At 45.9% G+C, this 23657-nt stretch overlaps 1 protein-coding gene across 1 annotated transcript in view; it reads left to right on the top strand.

The window, feature by feature from the left end:
• aff2 (AF4/FMR2 family, member 2) overlaps positions 1–23657 on the top strand; it is a 455181-nt gene that overhangs the window by 396469 nt on the left and 35055 nt on the right. The window contains exon 10 of the mRNA XM_041196209.1: positions 21016–21178. Within this exon, the coding sequence (XP_041052143.1) occupies positions 21016–21178 (163 nt within the window). The remainder of the gene's footprint in view (positions 1–21015; positions 21179–23657) is intronic.

The raw sequence follows: 23657 nt of genomic DNA, 5'->3' as shown, positions 1-23657 counted from the left end.
AAAGTCAGAATTTGTGCTGTATGCTGTAGACCTCTATGACTCTAATTTAAAACGGTGAAGAGAGTCACTTTGAGTTCAGCAACACACAAATTCCAGCTTTTCTCTTCTGATGCTTCAGACTTTCAGTGTATCGGTTCGGGTTTGTAATGTGCTGCCTAAAAGGGCGGTGGAAACAGATTCAATAGTCGTTTTCAAAAGGGAATTGAATAAATACAGGAAGGGGAAAAAAATCCCAGGATATGGGTCAAGAGAAGTTGGACTAACTGGAGTGCTGTTTGCAAGAGTTGGTGCAGACTCAATGGGCTGAACTGCCACCTGCTGTGCCATTCTATTCGACAATTCTATGATTGGTTTAGTCAAGTTGCTTACTTTAACTAACAAGAAAGACGTGGCGCTGATTTTCTTTCCACTACACGTAAGATTATTCCGGATGCAGATCAGGTGGAACCAGCATGAGATTATATTTTATATATACTTCCTGACATTTGAAATGTAATGTATCCCTACATTGATGGACATGAATATCAAAGCATTAGCTACATTAGAGAATACAGTTTTTTTTTAAAATTTGTTCTTGGAATGTGGCAAGGTTGTATTTATTACCCAACCACAGTTGCCCCAAGGGCATTAAGAGTTAACCACATACAACCACCTGGATTGGAGTCAAGGAGACTAGACTGCATTGGGATAACAGTTCCCTCTCCCAAAGGACTTGAGTGAATCTGTTGGGTTTTTACAGCAACCCAACAGTTTTAGTAGCTCTTCCTGGTGCTAACCTGTAAATTGACAGACTTATTGAATTCAATCCACAGCTTGAAATGGTGAGATTTGAATTTAAGAATTCCGGGTTACTAGCCCAGAAAAAGGGACTCACGTTGATTCAAGGCCTCAGAACGTCACAAAGTGCAGGGCTACGGGGATCGGGCAGGTGGAGTGGGACTGACTGGATTGCTCTGCGGGGAGTCAGCACAGGCTCGATGGGCTGAATGACCTCCTGTGCTGGAAATGACTCTTATGGCCAGAATTTTACGTTCCTTCCCACCTCCCCCCCGACCCCCACCACCGGCAGGTTTGGGGGCGGGTGGAGGGGGGGGTGGGGGTAGTTGGACAGGATTGGGGGGGGGGAAAAAGAGTTGTCACGTGAAATTGCGCAGACAGGATTCCTCCTGAGTTCCCACCCACCCTGACCGCAGGGCGATGAGCGATTTCACGCTGGGGCAGGCAGAGTTTCAGGAAGCCCACCCTTGCCCCCAATTAAGGCTCTTAAGTGGCAACTTAATGGCCAATTAAGGACCAGTTCTCACCCAGCCTCAATTTTTAGGCTGGCATGCAGATGGCAGCTCGGCAGGGGAAAGGCCAGAAATGAAGGGAGTTAGATCCCGGGTGGGAAGGGTGGGGCAGGAGGAAACGCCTGAATCAGAAGCCCCCGTCAGACCTGGGGGCGGGGGGTGGCCGGGGAGGGCTTCCTCTTAACGTCAAGTGATCTTTAGACCTCCCTCCAACAGCAGGCACCACCACCACCCACCACCGCCCCCCGCCCCAGAATCCAGCCTATCCCCTGAGACCCCAATCACCCCACCTCGTGATCCCCCAGACCTTCCATACTCTTCCCTCCTGGACACCTGACACATCTTTTTCTCCGGTTCCCTGGACTTCGGCTCAGGAAGCTTCTTGCAGTGCCTCTTCCAGCCACTTCAGCGCTGTTCCCGGAGGGACTGGAGAGCTGCCGGCCAATCTGATTGGCCAGCAGCTCTCCAAGGTGGGACTTCCTCTCGAGTGAGGGGGCGGAAGTCCTATCTACTGCCAATCAATGCTCGTTAGAGTATAAAATGGCAGCGAGGCTCTCCGGGCCGGAATGGGTATATTCCCCACCAATTCTGGCCTGTGACTCAAAATGCTTTACAGCTAATGAAGTACTTTTGAGACGTAGTCGCTGTTGTAATCTAGGAAAGCGACAGCCGATTTGCACAGAGCATGGCCCCACAAATAGCAATGTGGTAACTATCAGAAAATCTATTTTTTAAGTAACATTGACTGAGGGATAAATATTAGCCAAGATACCGGGGTAACTCCCCTCCTCTTCTTCAAGATGTTGCCATGGGATCTTTTACACCCACCTGAGGTGGCGGATGGGGCCTTGGTTTAACACCTCACCTGAAAGGCAGCACCTCCAACAGTGCAGCAGTCCTTCAGTACAGCAGGGAAGTGACAGCCGAGATCAGGGTCAGCGAACTAACAATTAATTGCCATCAAAATGGATTCGGTTAATCAAGGTCGGGAACTGCACGAGTCCTTAATGTGCCGCATGTGGTTCCGTGGTCACAGGTTGCAGACCTCTGACCTAGATTTTGTGCTCATGTTTCTGGGGGACCATGAAGTTCTGACTCAGGGTTGAGAGTGTTCCCCCCAATGAGCCACAGGTGACAAACAAAACCATTGCCCCTGGACCTAGATAACTTTTAAAACTGACGTGTATTGTCCAGATCATTTTTAGAAGAACTATATTGGGAGATGAAATACTGATGAAAAAGGGAGAAGAATAGAGATGGGCTAATTGTGAGAGATTGGAAACTATGATAGGAAGAATGTGAAGGAAAAGTAGGCAGAAAGAAAGCGAGGGAGAAAATTGCTACATCAAACATAGAACAAAAATGGAGCATACAAACCACAATCTTCCTTTTAATTGGGAACATTAACATTTTTCAGTGGCCAATTGGCCAGCATGACACATGACAACTTCATTGGATTTTTAAAAATAGGATTATACCTAACAGCACCAAGTGTGTGCAAGCTGTGCTCATAACATTAATATAGAATAGTCAGTTAACCAGGGTAAATTGTTCAGAATGGGCGAGATTCCAGGCAAACATCTGTTATCCATTGGATTCCACCTCTGCTTTGCCAGCCGCAAAACATTACAGACGAGAGTTGGAGATCTTTTTGAAAGTGATACCAATACTCGAGCACTAGAACAAAAACAGAAAACGCTGGAAGTACTCAGCAGGCCTTGCAGTAACTGTGGAGAGGGAATAGAGGTAACGTTTCAGGTCGTGGCCCTTCCTCAACTATTAGATGCTCAGTTAATTCAGGCTCTTTGGGGAGAATTTTCTCCCCGTTGGGCATGTGGTTCAGGAGCGGGTGCAGGCGGGCGAGTAGCCATTTTGCTGGCGGAGGGAGGAGGGAGAGCCAGGGTCTGCGCCCTTTCACGCGCGCACACGAAAGAGCGCAGAAATCTCCTTGAGGCACGGAGCTGCCTCAGGGAGATTACCTTGATGATGAAAAGTTGAAAAAAAGAGCGAAAAAAAATATTCAGACATGTCCCCTCGTGTGACAGTGTCACATGAGCTGGCACAGTTCAATGAATTTTAATTAAATTTTTTATTAAACTTATAAACCCTTCATGAAACCTCATCCCGCCCGTGGATGAGGTTCCATGAAAAATGCGAAGGCCGCCTGGGCTCTTCACCTGCCCTCCCCCCTTGAGGTTGGACGGGCAACCCTGCCAAGTACCTCAGTTAGTGTAATAATGGCCTCAATAGACCTTCGAGAGTTTGGCGGGCGCGCAGCCAACTCCGGTGCATGCCTACTGAACCGAGGATCGGAATGACGCACGGTGATGTCGGGACGCACGCCTGATGTCACCACGCATCATTTTAGGTGTCGGCAAGTGGGGTCTGCCCCCACACACCAAATGGAAGATTCAGGCATTTAACTATGGGAGAATGGGGTGACCTTGAGTATATTAAAAGGCAGGCAAACATCGAGCAAGTCAGACGATGTTTTAAACTGTGAAAGGTTTGAGGCTTGGACGGTTAATTGGTGTGATCCAAACTTGCTATCTTTGACTGCCTTCAATGTATTTTCCTGCACTTCACATTGTTTACGATGCATTTGGAAGCGTAAGAAGGAAAAGTGAGCAAAATCCCATCTCTGCCGCATCTGTTCAACTGACATCATTTCCGTTTTTCTCTGGATTACCTGATCTTGATAACTTGTGTGTAAACTGGTTTTCTGCCCCACTTCCAGTGCAGATACAGCAGTGGAACAGGAAAACGGGCCAAGAATTTTGATGCAGCTTCCCACCTCGGTGTTGTGACTGGAATGTCACAAGGACACACTCCTTTTGGAAGAGTTTCTTTGCTGAAAATTGTTAAGCCCAGACTGAACAGAAGAGCATAAGAAATAGGAGCAGGAGTAGGCCATTCAATACGAGCATGGTTGATCTGCCCCAGGCCTCAAATCTACTTTCATGCCAGAACCTCATATCCCTCAACTCCCTGATATTTCCAAAATCTATCTACCTCCTCTTTAAATACTTTCAGTGATCTAGCCTCAGAATCTGGAATCAGTTTGGTTTTGTTAAGAGAGACCTGGTGCAGTGATAGATGCAAGTACTTCCTGAGAGTTAGGGGGGGGGCTTCTCTGATCAGATGTAAGCACCTGAACGTGGACCTTGAATTGGATATAACACAGACCAGCCAAACCTCACGCATGGTGAGCTGTGTGTCAATATTGGATGGAGGGCTTGAGAATCTGGTGCTCTGAAGCCCTCTTTTTAGAATGTTGAGGTGAATCACGAGGGTGATAAATTAGCCAGATTTTACCAAGTTATTTTTTGACATGTCAGCATTGCTGGCAAGGTCGGCATTTATTACCCCCGTTACCCAAGAAGGTGGTGGTCGACCTTCTTCTTAAACTGCCTGAGAAAAACTTAGTTGCTTGCTAGATCACTTCAGAGAGCAGTTAAGCAACCAATTAAGAGAGCAGTCAACCAAGTCACTCTGGGCCTGGAGTCACACTTAGGCCAAGACTGAATGAAGGGCGGCACGTTTCCTTCTCTCAGGGACTTTAGTGAACCACTTGGGTCTTTGATGACAATCAGCCTGGTTTTCATTACCTGACTTCATTAAAAAACTGAACTCAAACTCTCATGGCTGGGGGAGGCGATGGCACAGTGGTATTGTCACTGGACAAGTAATCCAAAGACCCCCCAGGATAATACTCTGGGGACCCGGGTTTGAATCCTGCCATGGTGGTTAGTGGAATTGGGATTCAATAAAAATCTGGAATTAAAAGTCTAATGATGACCATGAAGCCATTGTCCATTGTTGTTATCTGGTTCACTAATGTACTTTAGGGAAGGAAATCTGCTGTCCTTACCTGGTCTGGTCTGGCCTACAAGTGATTCCAAACCCACAGCAATGTGGTTGACTCTTAACTGTCCTTCTGAAATGCTCTAGCAAGCCACTCCAGTTGTAACAAATTGCTACAAAGTCATGAAACCAGATGGACAACCTGGCATTGACCTAGACACTGGAAATGACAGCGGCAATCTCAGCCCTGTTGACCCTGCTCCTCCTTACTAACATCTGGGGGCTAGTGCCAAAATTGGAAGAGCTGCCTCGTAGGCTAGTCAAGCAACAGCCTGACATGGTCATCCTCATAGAATCATACCCAAACACCACCACCAGCATCCCTGGGTATGAGCTAGCCCACCGGCAGGACAGGCCCAGCAGAGGTGGCGGCACAGGGTTATACAGTCGGGAGGGATTGTCCTGGGACTCCTCGATATCGACTCTGAACCCCATGAAGTCTTGTGGCATCAGGCCAAACATGGGCAAAGAAACCTCCTGCTGATTACCAGTTACAGCCCTCCCTCAGCTGATGAATTAGTGCTTCTCCATGATGAACAATACTTGGAGGAAGCACTGAGGATGGCAAGGGAGCAGAATGTACTCTGGGTGAGAAACTTCAATGTTCATCACCAAGCGTGGCTTTGTAGCACCACTACTGGCCGAGTCCTAAATGACATAGCTGCTAGGCTGGGTCTGCAGCAGGTGGTGAGGGAACCAACAAGAGGGAAAGACATACTTGACCTCATCTTCACCAACCTGCCTACTGCAGATGCACCTGCCCATGACAGTATTGGTAGGAGTGACCACCACACAGTCATTGTGGAGATGAAGTCCTGCCTTCACATTGAGGATACCGTCCATCGTGTTGTGTGGCACTACCATCATGCTAAATGGGATAGATTGCGAACAGGCCTAGCAACTCAAGACTGGGAATCCATGAGGCCCTGTGGGCCGTCAGCAGCTGCAGAATTGTATTCAAACATAATTGTTAACCTCATAGCCTGGCATATCCCCAACTCTATCATTGCCATCAAACCAGGGGATCAACTCTGGTTCAATGAAGAGTGCAGGAGGGCATGCCAGGAGCAGCACCAGGCATGCCTAAAAATGAGGTGTCAACCTGGTGAAGCTATAACACAGGACTACTTGAATGCCAAACAGCATAAGCAGCAAGTGATAGACAGGACTAAGCGATCCAACAACCAACCAATCAGAACTAAGATCTGCAGTATCCAGTCATGAATGGTGGTGCACAATTAAACAACTCACTGGAGGAGGAGGCTCCACAAATATTCCCATCCCCCATGATGGAGGAGCCCAGCACATCAGTGCAAAATATTAAGAAATGGCTTAAGGCATTGGATACTGCATAGGCTCTGGGCCCTGCCAATATTCCGGCAATAGTACTGAAGACATGTGCTCCAGAGCTTGCCACACCCCTAGACAAGCTGTTCCAGTACATCCACAACACTGGCATCTACCCGGCTATGTGGAAACATGCCCAGGTTTGTCCTGTACACAAAAAACAGGACAAATCCAACCCGGCTAATTACTGCCCCATCAGTCTACTCTCCATCATCAATGAAATAACGGAAGGGGTTATCAACAGTGCTATCAAGCGGCACTTGCTTAGCAATAACCTGCTCACTGATGCCCAGTTTGGGTTCCACCAGGGATACTCAGATCCTGACCACATCACAGCCTAGGTTCAAACATGGACAAAAGAGCTGAACTCCCAAGGTGGGGTGAGAGTGACTGGCCTTGACATCAAGACTGCATTTGACCGACTGGCATCAAGGAGCCCTAGCAAAACTGGAATCAATGGGAATCAGGGGGAAACTTCTCTGCTGGTTGGAGTCATACCTAGCACAAAGGAAGATGGTTGTGGTTGTTGGAGGTCAATCACCTCAGTTCCATGACATCACAGCAGGAGTTCCTCAGGATAGTGTCCTCGGCCCAATCATCTTCAGCTGCTTCATCAGTGACCTTCCTTCCATCATAAAGTCAGAAATGGGGATGTTCACTGATGATTGCACAATGTTCAGCAAACGCTCCAAGATCTGAACAACATCCAGGCTTGGGCTGACAAGTGGCAAGTAGCATTCATGCCACACAAGTGTCAGGCAATGATCATCTCAAACAAGAGAGAATCCAACATCGCCCCTTGATATTCAATGGCATTACCATCACTGAATCCCCCACCAAGAACATCCTGGGGGTTACCATTGACCAGAAACTGAACTGGACTAGCCATATAAATATTGTGGCTACAAGAGCAGGTCAAAGTCTAGGAATCATGCGATGAGTAACCCACCTCCTGACTCCTCAAAGCCTGTCCACCATCTACAAGGCACAAGTTAGGAGTGTGATGGAGTACTTCCCACTTACCTGGGTGAGTGTAGCTCCCACAATACTCCATCCAGGCCAAAGCAGCCCACTTGATTGGCACCCCATCCACAAACATTCACTCCATCCACTACTGGTGCACAATAGCAGCAGTGTGTACTATCTACAAGATGCACTGCAGGTGTTCACCAAGGCTGCTGAGATAGCACCTTCCAAACCCACGACCACTGCCATCTAGAAGGACAAAGGCAGCAGATAGATGGGAACACCAGCACCTGGAAGCTCCCCACCAAGCCACTCACCACCCTGACCTGGAAATATATCACCGTTCCTTCACTGTCGCTGGGACAAAATCCTGGAACTCCCTTCCTAACAACCCTGTGGGTGTACCCACACCACACAGGCTGCAGCAGTTCAAGAAGGCAGCTCAACACCACCTTCTCAAGGGCAACTAGGGATGGGCAATAAATAGTGGCCCAGCCAGCGAAGTCCTCATCCCATGAATGAATTAAAAAAGCCTTTGTATCTTACTAGCCCAGCCACATAACCACAACACCACTGTGCCCAACCCTAGATGTTGTCTCCTCGGCATTCTACTAAATATGCTATTACCATAGATTTGGGCATAGTCCAGAAGGACAGGATCCAGCAGGATCTTTCAGATCTGTGCTCCTGCAAACAGCAGACAGTGCCATGTATGGATTGACAGTGTTTAATTCTGTGCCTTGGCAGTTTCAGAAAACTGAGGCTGAATTTTCCGTTATGTAAATACACTTTTTTTTTAACAGTCATTCCTATTATTATGCTCAGGTTATGAATTTTTATGACTGTTGATTTTCTTGTCAGAATGAAAAGAGCTAAAGACAAACTTAATGTCACATTTCGGCTGACAGACAGCTAGAAATCCCAATACTGTGTTGTGAACCTTTGGAATTCTCTACCCCAGGGGGCTGTGGATGCTCAGTCATTGAGTATATTCAAAGTTGAGATTGATAGATTTTTGGGCTGTTATGGAATCTAGAGATATAGGATGGGGAAGGAAGACTGACTGGTTTAGAAGGTCAGCCAGGACATTATTGGAATGGTGGAGCAGCTCAAGGGGTCACATAGCCTACTCCTCACCATCTTTCTTATGTGCTTACACTCAGGCATATATTTTAAAACATGTACCACAAAATGCAATTATGTAATGCCCATTTTTTGGCACTCCAATTATAGTGACCATCATCTCCTCTCTCCGGTCAAGGAGCCATAATTGTCCCCCACTAGTTAGGTCTGGTTTTGCGCCATCTTGCCCTGCAAGAGAGGGGGTTGTATCTTAATGAGTATGACGTAGTATGTTTGGGGGTGATGTGAGATATGGGTATGAGGCTGGCAGCAGTGCTAAGTGTGTGGGGGTACAGTAGAACGTATGTCTATCAGGTGTGAGTCCTGGCTGATAGCCATTGTTGGTAAGTTAATGTTGGTGTGGTACATTGAGCAGGGTGTGAGACAAGTGGTGCAGTTGATGTAAGGCGACATTTGAAGACTTCACTGACTTTGAAAACTTGTGTGAGGTCTTTGAACTACTTGTGGCACTTCACCCAGGTCCTCAGTGCTAGATTGTTGGCATTGACCACAGCTACCTGGTCCAACTACCTTTGCAAAGGTTGTCTTGTAGGTGTTCTGCCTGTGTCAGAAGCAATTAATCCCTGGACTGGTTTTCAGTGGCTGTCGGATTTTTTCACCATAATATTGACTGAATAACACCAGATACAGCAGGCGCCAATCTCAGTGCCCACTGCAAACCAGCCCAGAAAAAGATTCCAGTTATCAAAATTCAATTGTTACATTGGTAGATATACATGAATGACGTAGTCAAAGTGTTGGAATAGCCATGCCTGTTGACAGTAAATTGTAATTATTTTTCATTTATTAAGTTTGCTACCTTATCAGCTTTTCTTTGCACTAGCCTCTTCACATTGGGGATTTATAACGTGCTGTAAGTTCATTAGGGTTGCTTGTAGGACCATGGAACACAAATTATTAACTCACTTGGAATGAGGCTGATTGGTGTGAATGGGGTTATAGCCTCTGTGTTGCTGTGGTACCTTTGATTCTGTCACTTGTTCACAGCCACTTTCAATCAGACCTAGGTGAACGTGACTGGATATTAGTGAAAGTCTGTGGATCCAGGATTTTTTTTAAGGACTCAATTGATGCACTATTTTGTTGGTGCTCACAATGCTGTGATGAGCTCTTGAAGGTACATTCACCATTACTGTACAGGTGAGTTTCATTGGGGATAATTTTCTGACACTTCCAATGTGGAAGATGTTCAGTCTGCTTCTAATTCAAAAACACCCCATTCAGACAATCTGATAATGCAATCCTTTCTATACTATGTTCCCACTGTCCTGCATTATTTATCTTGATTAGTTCAAATGACTGAGTAACTCAGATTTTATTTGGCATAACCAGTGACTTTGAATTGCCAAGAGCAAACTGTATTTAGCAACAATAATCCTGTGGCAATAATACATCATTTTGAAGCAGTATTTATGAAGTTCAAAGTCAAACCGAGTAAGGTTCAGCTCACTGAAAGAAAGAAGAGTGATTATTGAGTGACCCAAAACCAGCTCCACTGGGCAGGACATGTTGTTTGTATGCCTGACACCAGACTCCCAAAGCAATTGCTCTACTCGCAGCTTGGTTGCAGCAGGAGACTCCCAGGAGGACAGTTCAAACGCTTTAGGGGTGTCCTCAAAGCATCTCTGAAGAGGTCAAAATATCCCTGGCAACTCATGGGAGTCTCTGGCTTGTGAAGGCTCATTAAGGAAGGCGCCGGACACACAGAGAGACTTTGTCGGGGGCGTACAGAGGCGAAGGTGAGGTGTCAGAGGGAGCACACAAACCTCCAAACAGCCCACCTACCCAAATCTTCCAGCAGCACCTGCCCCACATTTGGCAGTGCCTGCAGATTGCGCATTGGACTTATCGGCCGTCTCAAAGTCCATCGAACCAGAGTGGAAGCAAGTCAATCGTCGATCCCACGGGACTGCCTACAGAAGAAGAGAAGAGATTATTGGTAGTGTTATTACCATGTGAACATTTTACACACCTTCTAGTACACCCCCCACCCCACCCCACCCCCCCCATTGCCAGGCAGGGTGGGGAAGTCATTAAAAACAGGGAATGACTTTGCCTGCCTGATCCTTCTACCCATCTGCTATGTGCTGATTGTAATCTTCCCTTTTGAGAAGACAGTCAGGACATATGTTTAAGATACAAAAGCAAAAAACTGCCTGAAAAGCTCAGCAGGTCTGACAGCATCTGTGGAGCGAAAGACTGAGTTAACGTTTTGAGTCTGTATGATTTTGTTTCAGATTTTCAGCACCCTCAGTATTTTTCCTTTCTTTTCACATTTTTAAGATGTTTGGGGCAAAAGCGGGTATATGGAGTTAGATCACAGATCTCATTGATTGGGGGCTCTGAAGAAGAGCCATACAGACTCAAAACGTTATCTCTGTTTCTCTCTCTCCACAGCTGCTGCCAGACATGCTGAGTTTTTCCAGCATTTTCTGTTTTTATTTCAGATTTCCAGCAGCCACAGAATCTTGCTTTTATCATTGAATGGAGGAACAGGCTTGAGGGACTAAGTAGCCTTCTCCTGTTCCTATGTTCCCACGTGGGACTGCTGGCATTTCATATTAAGTTCCCCTGTTGGTAAGGAGGAGCAGGAGTGCTCCACACTAACTCATGAGGTAGCCTAGAACCTTGACTCTGATTGTGTTCAGAGTCCTCCCAGCCCTTGGCGCTCAATATGACTGATAAGGGAGCGATCCAACAGAATGGTCCCTCCTGCTGTCCAGCTCCTGCTGCTGCTCCAGGTAGTGGCCCTTTTAAAATCAGGGTCTAACTATTCTCATATAGATTCCTTTACCTCCTTTTTGGTAGAAATGTGTTAATGCCTTCTTAAAATATCGGACGGTAGAAGATCTTATGCACTCATCGACTGCTCATAGCATCAAAGGTAGCTTTTAGCCTTACAAGGCACATCCAGTGAAATACAGCTGCTGTTAGGTTATCTTCGATGGGATCAGATCCTTCAATCCCAGTATCACATAGAGCAGCTTAGTTCTCTAACATTAAATCCTCGTAGCATTGGAAAATCTCCACCTGGGGATGGACAGAATGCCAGTTTTCACTCAACCCGTGAGCCGTTAACAACCAGACTGTAAGGCTGCTTCAACAAATGAAAAATAAGGAATTCAGTTAGAGGTATATAACAACGGACTCCTGCAACAGAAGGATAAACCTAACGATAGCCAATGATCCAAGAGGAGCAGATGCTGCTGGGAATTTGGGCTTGCGAAACGAGAAAGAAAGCTCCACTAATGATACTGCATTCAAATAAGGTTTCAGAAATTCTGTGGAACAGTCTTTAGTGCTAGTTTCCAACTCTGCCCTTCACTTTTGAATTCAATTCCCAGCCCTGCTCATTACCACATTCTACTCGTCAATCAACCGAGCTCAGTTTCTGATGCTGTTTGCCGGGCTCCCAGGGCATTGCCTCATTTTCTTTCCTTTGTGTGGACAGAATTAGTCGAAAATAATGTTTAATTTTGTTTCGAGCACACTGCTTGGTAAGACTAGCTCCCCTACTCTCACCCCGCTCCTAGGTTTCTTCCACTGCCCTCCTTTTTGATGAGGTACTAATAGATCCTTAATGCTGCGCAGAAAGTTTGTTTTCCTCCATTGCGATAATCTTCTTTTCATACTGTTTCCACAAGGATTATAAGTTAATGCAGCTACACGCGTCCATTTGAGGGTAGAATTAAGAAACAGCTGTTCTTTGACTGAATACATATGTTCTGTGCAGGCGTTCTAGTAGTGAATCAGTGAAAGCTTTCCCCACACCTCTTGCGTGTAATGGTTCAGTTAAGGGTCACGTTCCAGACTTTCATGCCTGTTGGGGCCTGTATTGACCATTTTCAGTCATACTACACCAGGATTGGGATGCCTCAAAGTTAGTGAGGGAGTGCAGAGTGGAGGCGATGAGGAACAAGTGCTAACTGGGGAATTTGGTGCAGGTGGGTATTTGGTGAGGAGGGGAAAGGAGGTGCTGCTTTTTATTCCATTTTTTTCAGCCTCCAATAGCTCGTGAGTGTTGAAAGGCATTAATTAGCTGAGCAGGTAGGTGAATTGTTGGTGAGTTTTTAAGATTTTATTCCTCTAAACTGGAGCAGGGGTTTAAATCAGTACTTGGGAGATATAAGTATTGCATTAAATTTAAAGCTTAAGTAGTTAAACTACTTTTTAAAAAAAATACATATAACAGTTGAATGACATTTCTAAAGTTGAAATCTAATTAGATAAATAAAACACAAAAAAAATGGAATGGCAGGTGATGTGTTGCAGCTGTGTCACGTGGGAGCTGTTACCAGTGTGATCCATAGTAACCACATGGCCAGTAAGTGTCTACAGCTTGAGGAACTTAGGCTCTGAGTTAATGAGCTGGAATCTGAGCTTCGGACACTGAGATGCATCAGGGAGGGGGAAAGTTACCCAGGTATTTTGTTCCAGATGACAATCACACCCCTTATGACTTCTGATTTGGTCAACGGTCAGGGACTTGAAAGGCTCTTGGGCGGGAATACATAATGAGGTAAAAACAGAAAATGCTGGGAAAAACTCAGGAGGTCTGGTGGCATCTGTGGAGAAAGAAACAGAGTTAACGTTTCGAGTCCATACGACTCTTCTTCAGACCTTGGTAGACAGACCGCCAGCTCAAATGAACACTGCTTGTAGGAAGCACTGAGAGCGGAAAGGGTGCAGATTGAACTCTGGGTGGAGGGCTTCAACACCCATCACTGAGAGTGGCTCTGTAGCACCACTACAGTTGGCAACAGTACTTAGAAATAATCTGCTCACCAATGCTCGGTTTGGGTTCTGCTAGGATCACTCAGCTCCAAACCTCATTATAGCCTTGGCTCAAATATGGACAAAAGAGCTGAGGTGAGAGTGACTGCCTTTGACGCCAAGGCAGCATTTGACCAAGTGTGGCATCAAGGAGCCCTAGCAAAATTGGAGTCAATGAGAATCAGGGGGAAAGCTCCCCACTGGTTGCAGTCATATCTAGCACACATGAAGATGGTTGAGGTCAATCATCTCACTTCCAGGACCTCACTGCAGGAGTTCCTCAGGGTAATGCCCTAGGCTCAACCATCTTCAGCTGCTTCCTTCCATCATAAGGTCAGAAGTGGGGATGTTCGCTGATCACTAAGTGGGATAAATTTTGAACAAATCTAGCAACACAAGACTGGGCAACCATGAGGCACTGTGGGCCATCAGCAGCAGAACTGTACTCAACCACAATCTGTAATCTCATGGCCCAGCATATCCCCCACTCTATCATTAGCACCAAGCCAGGGGATCAACCCTGGTTCAATGAAGATTGTAGGAGGGCATGCCAGGAGCAGCACCAGGCATACATAAGTCTGAGGTGTTAACCTGGTGAAGCTATAACACATGACTACTTGTGTGCCGAACAGCACAAGCAGCAAGCGATAGACAGAGCTAAGCAATTCCATAACCAACCGATCAGATCTGAGCTCCGCAGTCCTACCATATCCAGACGTGAATGGTGGTGGACAGTTAAACAACTCACTGGAGGAGGAGACTCCACAAATATCCCCATTCTCAACGATGGGGGAGCCCAGCTCATCAGTGCAAAAGATAAGGGCTGAAGCATTTGCAACAAACTTCAGCCAGAAGCACTGAGAGGATGATGGCCTCCTCTGGAGGTCCCCAGCATCACAGATGCCAGTCTTCAGCCAATTTGATTCACTCCATGTGATATCAAGAAATGGCTGAAGGCATTGGACACTGCAAAGGCTATGGGCCCTGACAATATTCCAGCAACAGGACTAAAGACTTGTGCTCCAGAACTTGCCACGCCCCTAGCCAAGCTGTTTCATTACTGCTACAACACAGGCATCTACCCGGCAAGGTGAAAAATTGCCCAGGTATGTCCTGTACACAAAAAGCAGGACAAATCAAACTCAGCCAAATACTACCCCATCAGTCTACTCTCCATCGTCAGTAAAGTGATGGAAGGCGTCATTGACAGTGCTGTCAAGTGGCACTTGCTGAGCAATGACCTGCTCACTGACACTCAGTTTGTATTCCACCAGCATCACTCAGAGCTCCTGACCTCATTACAGCCTTGGTTCAAACATGGACAAAAGAGCTGAACTCCTGAGGTGAGGTGAGAGTGACTGCCCTTGACATCAAGGCATCATTTGACAGAGTGTGGCATCAAGGAGCCCTAGCAAAACTGGAGTCAATGGGAATCAGCGGGGAAACATCTCCATTGGTTGGAGTCATACCGAGCACAAAGGAAGATGGTTGTGGATGTTGGAGGTCAGTCACCTCAGTTCCACGACATCACTGCAGGAGTTTGTCAGGGTAGTGTCCTCGGCCCAACCATCTTCAGCTGCTTCATCACTGACCTTTCCTCCATCATAAAGTCAGAAGTGGGGATATTCGCTGATGATTGCACAATGTTCAGCACCATCCATGACTCCTCAGATTCTTAGGCAGTCTATGTCCAAATGCAGCAAGACCTGGACAATATCCAGTCTTGGGCTGTCAAGTGGCAAGTAACTTTCACGCCACACAAGTGCCAGGCAATGACCATCCCCAACAAGAAAGAATCTAACCATCACCCCTTGAAATTCAATGGCATTATCATTGCTGGATCCCCCACTATCAACAACCTAGGGACTTCCATTGACCAGAAGCTGAACTGGACCAGCCATTATTAATATTGTGGCTACAAAAGCAGGTCAGAGGCTAGGAATCCTGTGCAAATACGTCACCTGCAATGTCCCCAAAGTCTGTCCACCATCTACAAGGTATAAATCAGGAGTGTGATGGAATACTCTCCACTTGCCTGGATGAGTGCAGCTCAAACAATATTCCGGAAGCTTGACACCGTCCAGGGCAAAGCAGCCCGCTTGATTGGCACCCCATCCATTCACTCTCTCCACCACGGAGGTGTGCACCATCTACAAGATGAACTGCAGGAACTCACCAAGGCTCCTTAGACAGCACCTTCCAAACCCAATACCACTACCACCTAGAAGGACAAGGGCAGCAGACATGTAGGAACACCAGCACTTGGAAGTTCCCCTCCAAGCCACTCACTATCCTGACTAGGAAATACATAACAAAAACAGAATTACCTGGAAAAACTCAACAGGTCTGGCAGCATCGGCGGAGAAGAAAAGAATTGACAAATACATCGAAATACATAGGAAATACATCGCCATTCCTTCACTGTGGCGTGCCAAAATCAAATTAACAATGCACTTAGAAAAGCATAATATGATAAGAACAAGTCAATATGGTTTCACGAAAGGGAGATCCTGTTTGACAAATTTATTAGAGTTTTTTGAGAATGTAACTAGTAGAGTAGATAAAGGGAACTAGTAGTACACTTTGATTTCCAAAAGACATTTGGTAAGTTGCCACACAAGATGAGGGCTCATGGAGTTGGAGATGATATATTAGCATGGATAAATTGGTTGCTGACAGTACCAAGCTAATTGGATGCCTAAGTGAGTGGGCAACAAGGTGGCAGATGGAGTATAATGTGGGGAAGTGTAAGATTGTTCACTTTGGTTGTAAGAATAAGAAAGCAAAATACTTTTTTAAAAGGCATGAAATGTAAATATGGATGTTCAGAGGGACCTGGGTGTACTTGTACAAGGAACACAGATTAGCATGGAGGTACAGCAAGTAATTAGGGATGCAAATGGCATGTTGACCTTTATTGCAAGGGGATTGAAGTATACGAATAAAGAATTCTTCCTACAATTCTACAATATTTTGGTGAGACCACACCTGAAATCGTGTGTACAGTTTTGATCTCTATATTTAAAGAAGGATATTCTTGCATTGGAGGCGATACAGTGGAAGTTGACTGGGTTGGTTCCAGGGGCAAGGAGGTTGTCCTATGGTGGGAGGCTGAGTGAAATAGGTTTATATTCTCTGGAGTTTAGAAGAATGACTGATGATCTCATTGAAACATAAAGGAGTCTTAAGGGATTTGACAGGGTTGATTCTAAGATGTTGTTTCCCCTGCCTGGGGAAACTAGAATGAGGCAGTACAGTTTCAGGATAGGGAGCCGATCATTTAGGGTTGAACTTTCTTCACATTAAGTGTGTGAACCTTTGGAATTCTCTATTCCAGAGGATTGTGGATGCGCCATCATTAAATATAATTTAATTAAGGCCGAGATGGACAGATTTTTGGTCTCTCAGGGTTAAAGGGATGTGAGGAGCAAGTGGGAAAGTGGAGTTAAAGTTCAAGATCAGCCATGATCATATTGAATGGTGGAACAGGCTTGGCGAACCATATGGTCTCCTCCTCCTCCTCTTTCTTATGTTCTTATGTGCCCTGGGCTGACACTTACTCCTAAGCCCTGAGCCCCATTCCAGAGACTAAGGACACAAAAATCGAGACTGACGCTGTTATACAGTACTGAAGGAGTGCTGCATTGTCGAGATGTTGGGTGGGATTTTCCGCACCCGCCTGCCGCTGGGATCTTCTAGTCCTGCCGCAAGTCAGTGGACTTCCGGCTGGGGCGTCTCCTCACCCGCGGTGGGTCCCACCCACGACGGGACCGGAAAACTCTGGCCCTTGTCTTTCAGATGAGATGTTAAACCAGGGCCCTGTGCTTCCTCTGGGGTGAACGTAAAGGATCCTGTGGCACTATTTCAAAGACGAACCAGGGAGTTCTCCTCAGTGTCCTGGCCTATATTTATCCCTCAATGAATATCACAAAAAAAATCAGATTATCTGTTCATTATCACATTGCTGTTTGTGGGAGCTTGCTGTGCGCAAATTGACTGCCACGTTTCCTACATTACATCAGTGACTATCCGCTGTATTGGCTGTAAAGCTCTTTGGGACATCCTGAGGTCATGCAAGGTGCTATATAAATGCAGGTCTGTTTAGGGAGGCATTCAAACCATAGTCAGATTCTACAAACTCACCAAAGGCAGTATCAGTCAGGCAATTCAAACATACCTTTGTAAAAGTAGAACAGTCTTGTGAAATGAGTCAGGGGATCAAAATGGATTCTCGTTTCCTTGTTTCCAGCTGTGAGGTTTTTGTTTTTAGGTCCTGTAACAGCGTAGGCATTATGTGAGACATTGACTCAAGGCTCAGTCTGCACTCTCAGATGAAAGGAAAAGTCCCAAGGTGCTATTTCGAAGAAGACCCCATGGGAGTTCTCCCATTTATCCCTCAGCTGTCATCACTAAAAAAAAAAATAGTCAAAAGTCCTTGATATTTGTGGGAGCTTGCTGTGCATAAATTGGCTGCCGCATTTCCTCCATCACAACAGTGACTGCACTTCGCAAACACTTCACTGGCCGTAAAGCGCTTTGGGGCAACCTGAGGTCATGGCAAACAATATATGAATGCAAGTTCTTTCTCTTTGTTTTAGTTAGATCCATGAATATGGAACCAGCATATATGTTTGAAAATGAGTTAGTTGACAGGATCTAGTCACAAAACGCCTGATTGTTAATTCCAGAGGCTCTCAGAAACTCGACAGTAAATGATTCCTCCAGCCCCCAGGCGATGATTTTGACAAATGTTTTGCTTCCAGGTTCTGTCACAGGGCTTTGTTTCTGCAGAGTGTGGTGCTTATGGATCCATCCTACCGGCAGCTCTAAGAAAGGAGAAAGGTCTTTAAGTGAATTAGAATGGTTTTAAACCAGAGTGATCGATCAAATAAATTCTGACCACTTTAATTGGTTTCACTAAATTTAATTGGCTGTAATTTCACGACGATACGTTTGATTTAGCTGACGAATCTGCCCCTCTGAGGAATATCATGACATTATAGCATAGCCATAACAGTTGATTTTACACAATTACAGTGTGTGAAAGCAATAATTTAATATATTAAGAACTTTAATGATTTTTAAGGCAAGTCATTGCACATTATGATCTCTGAAAGTGCTGAAATTATTCTTCAAGGCAATTTATCACAAGATTATAGTAAATGATGTGTTGAAGATCATTTAATAACAGCATGGTTGTGCTGGAGTGGTTGCACAGAAAACATGGACATTATGGATCTGCCCTTTGGGTGTCTGGTGAAAAGCAACTCTTCACGGTGACTGAAACTGTTTGGAAGAAACGTTTGTGTAGGACTGGAGAGTGTAATAGTCGGGGCTAAATGCACATCTGGCCAGGAAATGATGTCATACAGAATAAAATCCTGAAAAATAAATCAGGGAGAGAATTTAACAAGGCTCAGGCCTAATCAGTAATCCTAACAGACCAAAGCCTGATTGCACTGTTCTCTCTTATTGCACATTGTTTCTGATCCATGAAGAAGGCAGGCTGAACATCTGTGAGTTACCTAGCTTATGAAACGTAGGAAGATCAGTCTCAAAGCACACAGCGCACAGCACACAGCACAAGCAGCATACAAGGGGAATAGAGTTTCCGATCTGGGTACAACTGGAAAAATTCACCCAAAATGTGCTTGAATTTACGCTGGTTAGACTTCATGTTTCTGCCAAAATTTGTTTGCATAATCACAAACATAAAATCTTCCATGGGTCAGCATAACCAGATAGTGTAATTGAACATGATCATGTCTTCTTTTTTCCCTCTCCCTTTAGAAATGACTTTTAATGGATTTCATTGTGATAACCTGGTGCAGTTTTATTAATTCAGCTTGAAAGCGGGTTTATCGAAGAAATAAGCATTTTTAATAAAAGCATCCAGTCCTTCACTAATGAATACATGATATAAAGTCACTGGAAATGCATTTAAAAAAAAACTATACTGAATCATTTAATATTTCATTGGTGCACACTCGTCAGTTTGCTAGTAAATTAAATATTTATTGATATGAAAGTATCTTGTTAAACATGCCAACTAGGGCATGTGTGCTCAAGAAAATGAGTGCCATTTGAAGAGCCTCCAGATGAAATGTCACAATTTCAACCTTTGGGAGTAGACAGTTTGTGAGGGGGGCTTTATCTGAGTCAATTAAAGCCTGAACCAGTGCAAAAGCTAATGGGAAACATAAACATGAGCAGTTTTGGGTTCTATGAGGGGAACATAGTCCAGTAACATACCCACTATACTAGCAAACCAGCAACCTGGACTAATGACCAGAAGGCATACCTACATGATGTGGACTGTAGTGGTTCAAGAAGGCAGCTCCCCACCAGCTTCTCAAGGGCAATGGAGGAATTGGGGGGTGGGGGGGGGGTGGTTGTGGGCACTTAATGCTGACCTAGGCATTAGGCGTGAAAGATTATTTAAAAAGCTCAAAACTGACTGGCAGCGAGGGAGTTTAATTTCAATTAATTTTATAAAATTTACAATAAAAAAAACCATCACCAGTAATAGAGAAATGGCGAGAATAATATAAAAACCCGTCTGGTTCACAAATGTTCTTGAGGGAAGGAAATCTGCCGGTCATACTCAATCGGGCCTACATGTGATTCCAGACCCACAGCAAACTGGTTGACCTTTAACTGCCCTCAGAAATAGCATAGCAGACCATTCAGTTGTATTCAAGAAGGTGGCTGACCAGCGCCTTCTCATTGGCATTAGGGTTGTGCAATAAATGCTGGCCTTATCAGTGATGCCCACATACAATGAACGAGTATTAAAAAAAAGCTAACATGTGCTTAAGATCCCCCCCAGTTTTTGTGGTGCTCCAGCCCATTCCATCCGGAATGTGCTGAAATTCCTGACGATAACAAATGGAAACTCAACCCCAGCGTGTGCTTTTTGCAAACGGCTTGGTTAAATAAGTGTCAGTTATTGAAGTGAAGAATGAATAGTCCCTGGCACTTAAGGAACAGTATCAATAGAGTACTCAAATGATTTGATCTGAAGAGAGCTCAGATGATACTTAAAGGTGAAGTATTGAATTTCTCGACAGTGACTAAAGCCATAATGAAATCTGAGCTCCAACACAGTTGGGATTCACATTTCTTTGCTGGTGTTACCAAAAACTCCTAAAAGTAGTACAATAAAATAAAATCAAAAGGCCAAATCAAAACAATAGGGCAGTATTTCATTCCATTTATGGTTATTGTCAAAATATTTTAAACCGTTGCCAGGAGTCTCATCAAATTTCTTGGAATCTGTTTAGTTCTGTAAGTTTTGAAGCAAGTCAGTGATGCTACCGTTAGTGGAGTTAGCGTGAGAATGTGTGGCTGCAAGGTGCAAACTCTTGTTAAACATTTAGGCGTTGACTTTCCAAAGACAGCTTTCCTTACTCTTTATGCCATCATGGCCCTAACTTCAAGCAAAGGTTCACAGATGCAACCCCCGTCCCCACCACCCCAACCCGCCCCCTCCAGCCTGAGAATAATATTGTCAGGTTACCGTTTCTCCACTGACATTCTTTTGAGGGTGTGGCTGAGCATCAACAGGATTGCCAAGTCCACCCGTTGATGTTTTTGGAAATGACTGGGCTAACTCTCCTCTTCTTTCTTTTAGCAGCATCACCTTGCAGAATTCCCACGGCGCAGGCTCTGGCCATTCCAGCGGCGGATGCAGCAGCTCCAGCGAGTCCGGGAGCAGCTCAGAATCTGACTCGGACAGTGAAAGCAGCTCCAGTGACAGTGAGTGCAATGAGGACTCACGCAGTGCAACACCAGAGGTATGGGACGCTCCAGTCTAACTAGACAGCTACAGATAGGAATGACTCATTCTTGAATGCATCCTGCAGATTTTTGGCTTACTTCCACCACCCAGAGAGAAGAGGGCAGGAGGCACATGGGAACACCACCACCTTTAAGTTCCCCTCCAAGTCATACACACCATCCTGACTTTGAATTATATTGCAGCTCCTTCACTGTCGCTGGGTCAAAATCCCTCCCTATAGCACTGTGGGTGTACCTACACCACATGGACTGCAGCAGTTCAAGGGGAAGGCTGATTGCTGCCTTCTTGAGGACAACTGGAGGAGGAAAAATAAATGCAGGCCTTGCCAGTGATGCCCATATCCTAAGTATGATCATTATTAAAGCCTATTCAGTTGAATATTTTATCGTTTGTTTTCGGGTAACACAGTCATCCTGTCAGGTATTGTCTATCCTTAGATACCCTGATAAGGTATTAATGGGTCTTTTACTTGAGTTGCTATATCTTCATGCTGATGAGTCTCCCACAAAAGGTCAGGAATTCCCAGAATTTTGATGCAGTGCCAGCAAAGGAAAGATGATATACATGTCTGAGTCAGGATGGCGTTGGATTTGGTGCTGCCACGATGTTGCTGTATTTGTCCTTCTAGGTAATAAAGGTTGCAGGTCTGCCAAATACTGTTGAAGTATATAAACGTCTGCCTCATGCCTTTTTGCTCCACCTCTTCCACATTCCCCTCTGATTTTTCTTGTGTTACTGCTCCTTAACTGCCATACTACAGGTCCATTGGTGGCAGCAATGACCTTCCATGCTCAGTTGCCATTCTTACTTCATGAGCCTGGGCATAAATTCATTTAAGCAAGTGACCGTCACCCCTGAGCCCTTATTCTCTTCTCATTCCAGTCGCCCCACTGGGGGTGGGGGTTGGGAAGTGGAGGGGGGGGGCGGTGCGGGATCCCATGGGGGGATTCCACATGGATGTGGAAACATTGGCTAATCCCTCTGCCAGATCAGTCATTGTAGCCTTCAACGAAGATCAACAAATTCAGCACAGGTCCAGTGAAAACCAAGACCCTCCTGGATGGTATAGCTTACCTGCTACACCAGGTACCCAATGAACCTGTCAAGCTGCTGAACAACTTTGGTGGGGATATGCAAGCGCTGTGCAAAGAGGCTTCTTTCTGTCACCAGTGACAATAAAGGCATATTTGGCTATTCACTTTTTGGGACAGTCACAAAAATATGGACACTATGATGGTACTTGGTCTATATAAGACCATTTCAGTAGGAGTTTTGCTCTTTCACAGGGAATGTGTGAACAGTACATTTAAATGAGTTAAGCTGTCGGTGTTGAGTTGGTGCACAACTGATATCCATCCTGCAAAATGCTTTATAAAGGAAGAGACGACTTGCACTTTAATGGCATTTTTCATGAGCTCAAGGCACCCCAGAGGGCATCCTCGACCAATGAAGGAGGTTTTAAAGTGCACTCGCTGTTGTAATACAGGAAATGTGGCAGCCAGTTTATGCACAGCAAGATCCCACAAGCGGCAATCAGCTAAAGTATAGGGTTATAAGCCCAGAAATTGAGAGACTTGATCTCGGCACAGAGTCTTGCAGAGGTCACTTGTAGGGATGGGCATTTTGAAAGCGCTAGAGTCCTGAGCAGTGATTTTAATGGCCACTGAAGGCAGGACAGCTTTGAATCCTGGAGGGACCTTTCCCAAAGTCAGGAGAATTTTATGGAGGTGACACGGGCCTTGGCTGCTGCTGGAGAGCCAGCCGGAGGCACGCGTTGCCTCGTCTGGGAAGGCCCACCGATATCATGTGCCAGTCAGGCAGTTGAGAGGTCACAGGCTGGCCTTCCACGGGGTTAGGACCCCGGAGGCAGGAAGTCCTGCCCGCTGAGAAGCTGGCAGCTCTTTTACCCAGCAGCGCTACTGGGGTGGGGGGGGGGGGCAGTGGCTGCCGCCTGAACGATACCCATTGGATACCCAGGGTAGCGGAGTGACCCAGGCCAGAAGTGAGTGATTGACTGATGGCATGAGGGGTTTCGTGGGGTGATGGAGGAGGTGGCCAAAAGGGGGGGTCAGCAGCAAGGGCAGGGGCGTGAATCTCAGGCGCCGCCCCCCCTTACCCCCTTCCAGGTTGTTTTTGAACAAGCTTCCCCAGGGAGGCCGTGAGCAATCCGCACGGGTTTACAGGTCGCGCTCCCTCCCCTCCCTGACAGGCCTGCCCGTCACAGGGTTAGTAATGGCAGTGATGGCAAGTGGCTCTTAGCTAGGCATTAATTGCCCACTTAAGGGACTCAATTGACGGAGGAGCAGGAAGTCCATCCACAGGCCTTGCTACCACAGACTTAAGGGGGCGGGTTGGGGGGGGGGGCAGGCAGGAGCGTGGCTGGGTCCCACCACCCTCCAGCCCAATTAAATGGCCCCTGCAAGCAAACCCGCCATGGGGGAGGGCATAAAACACTGCCCCTGTGTGTCTACTGG

Source organism: Carcharodon carcharias, chromosome 9 (genome assembly GCF_017639515.1).
Source record: "Carcharodon carcharias isolate sCarCar2 chromosome 9, sCarCar2.pri, whole genome shotgun sequence".
NCBI lineage: Eukaryota > Metazoa > Chordata > Chondrichthyes > Lamniformes > Lamnidae > Carcharodon > Carcharodon carcharias.
Note: the sequence above shows the minus strand (reverse complement) of the source record. Positions and strands in the feature narration are given on the sequence as shown.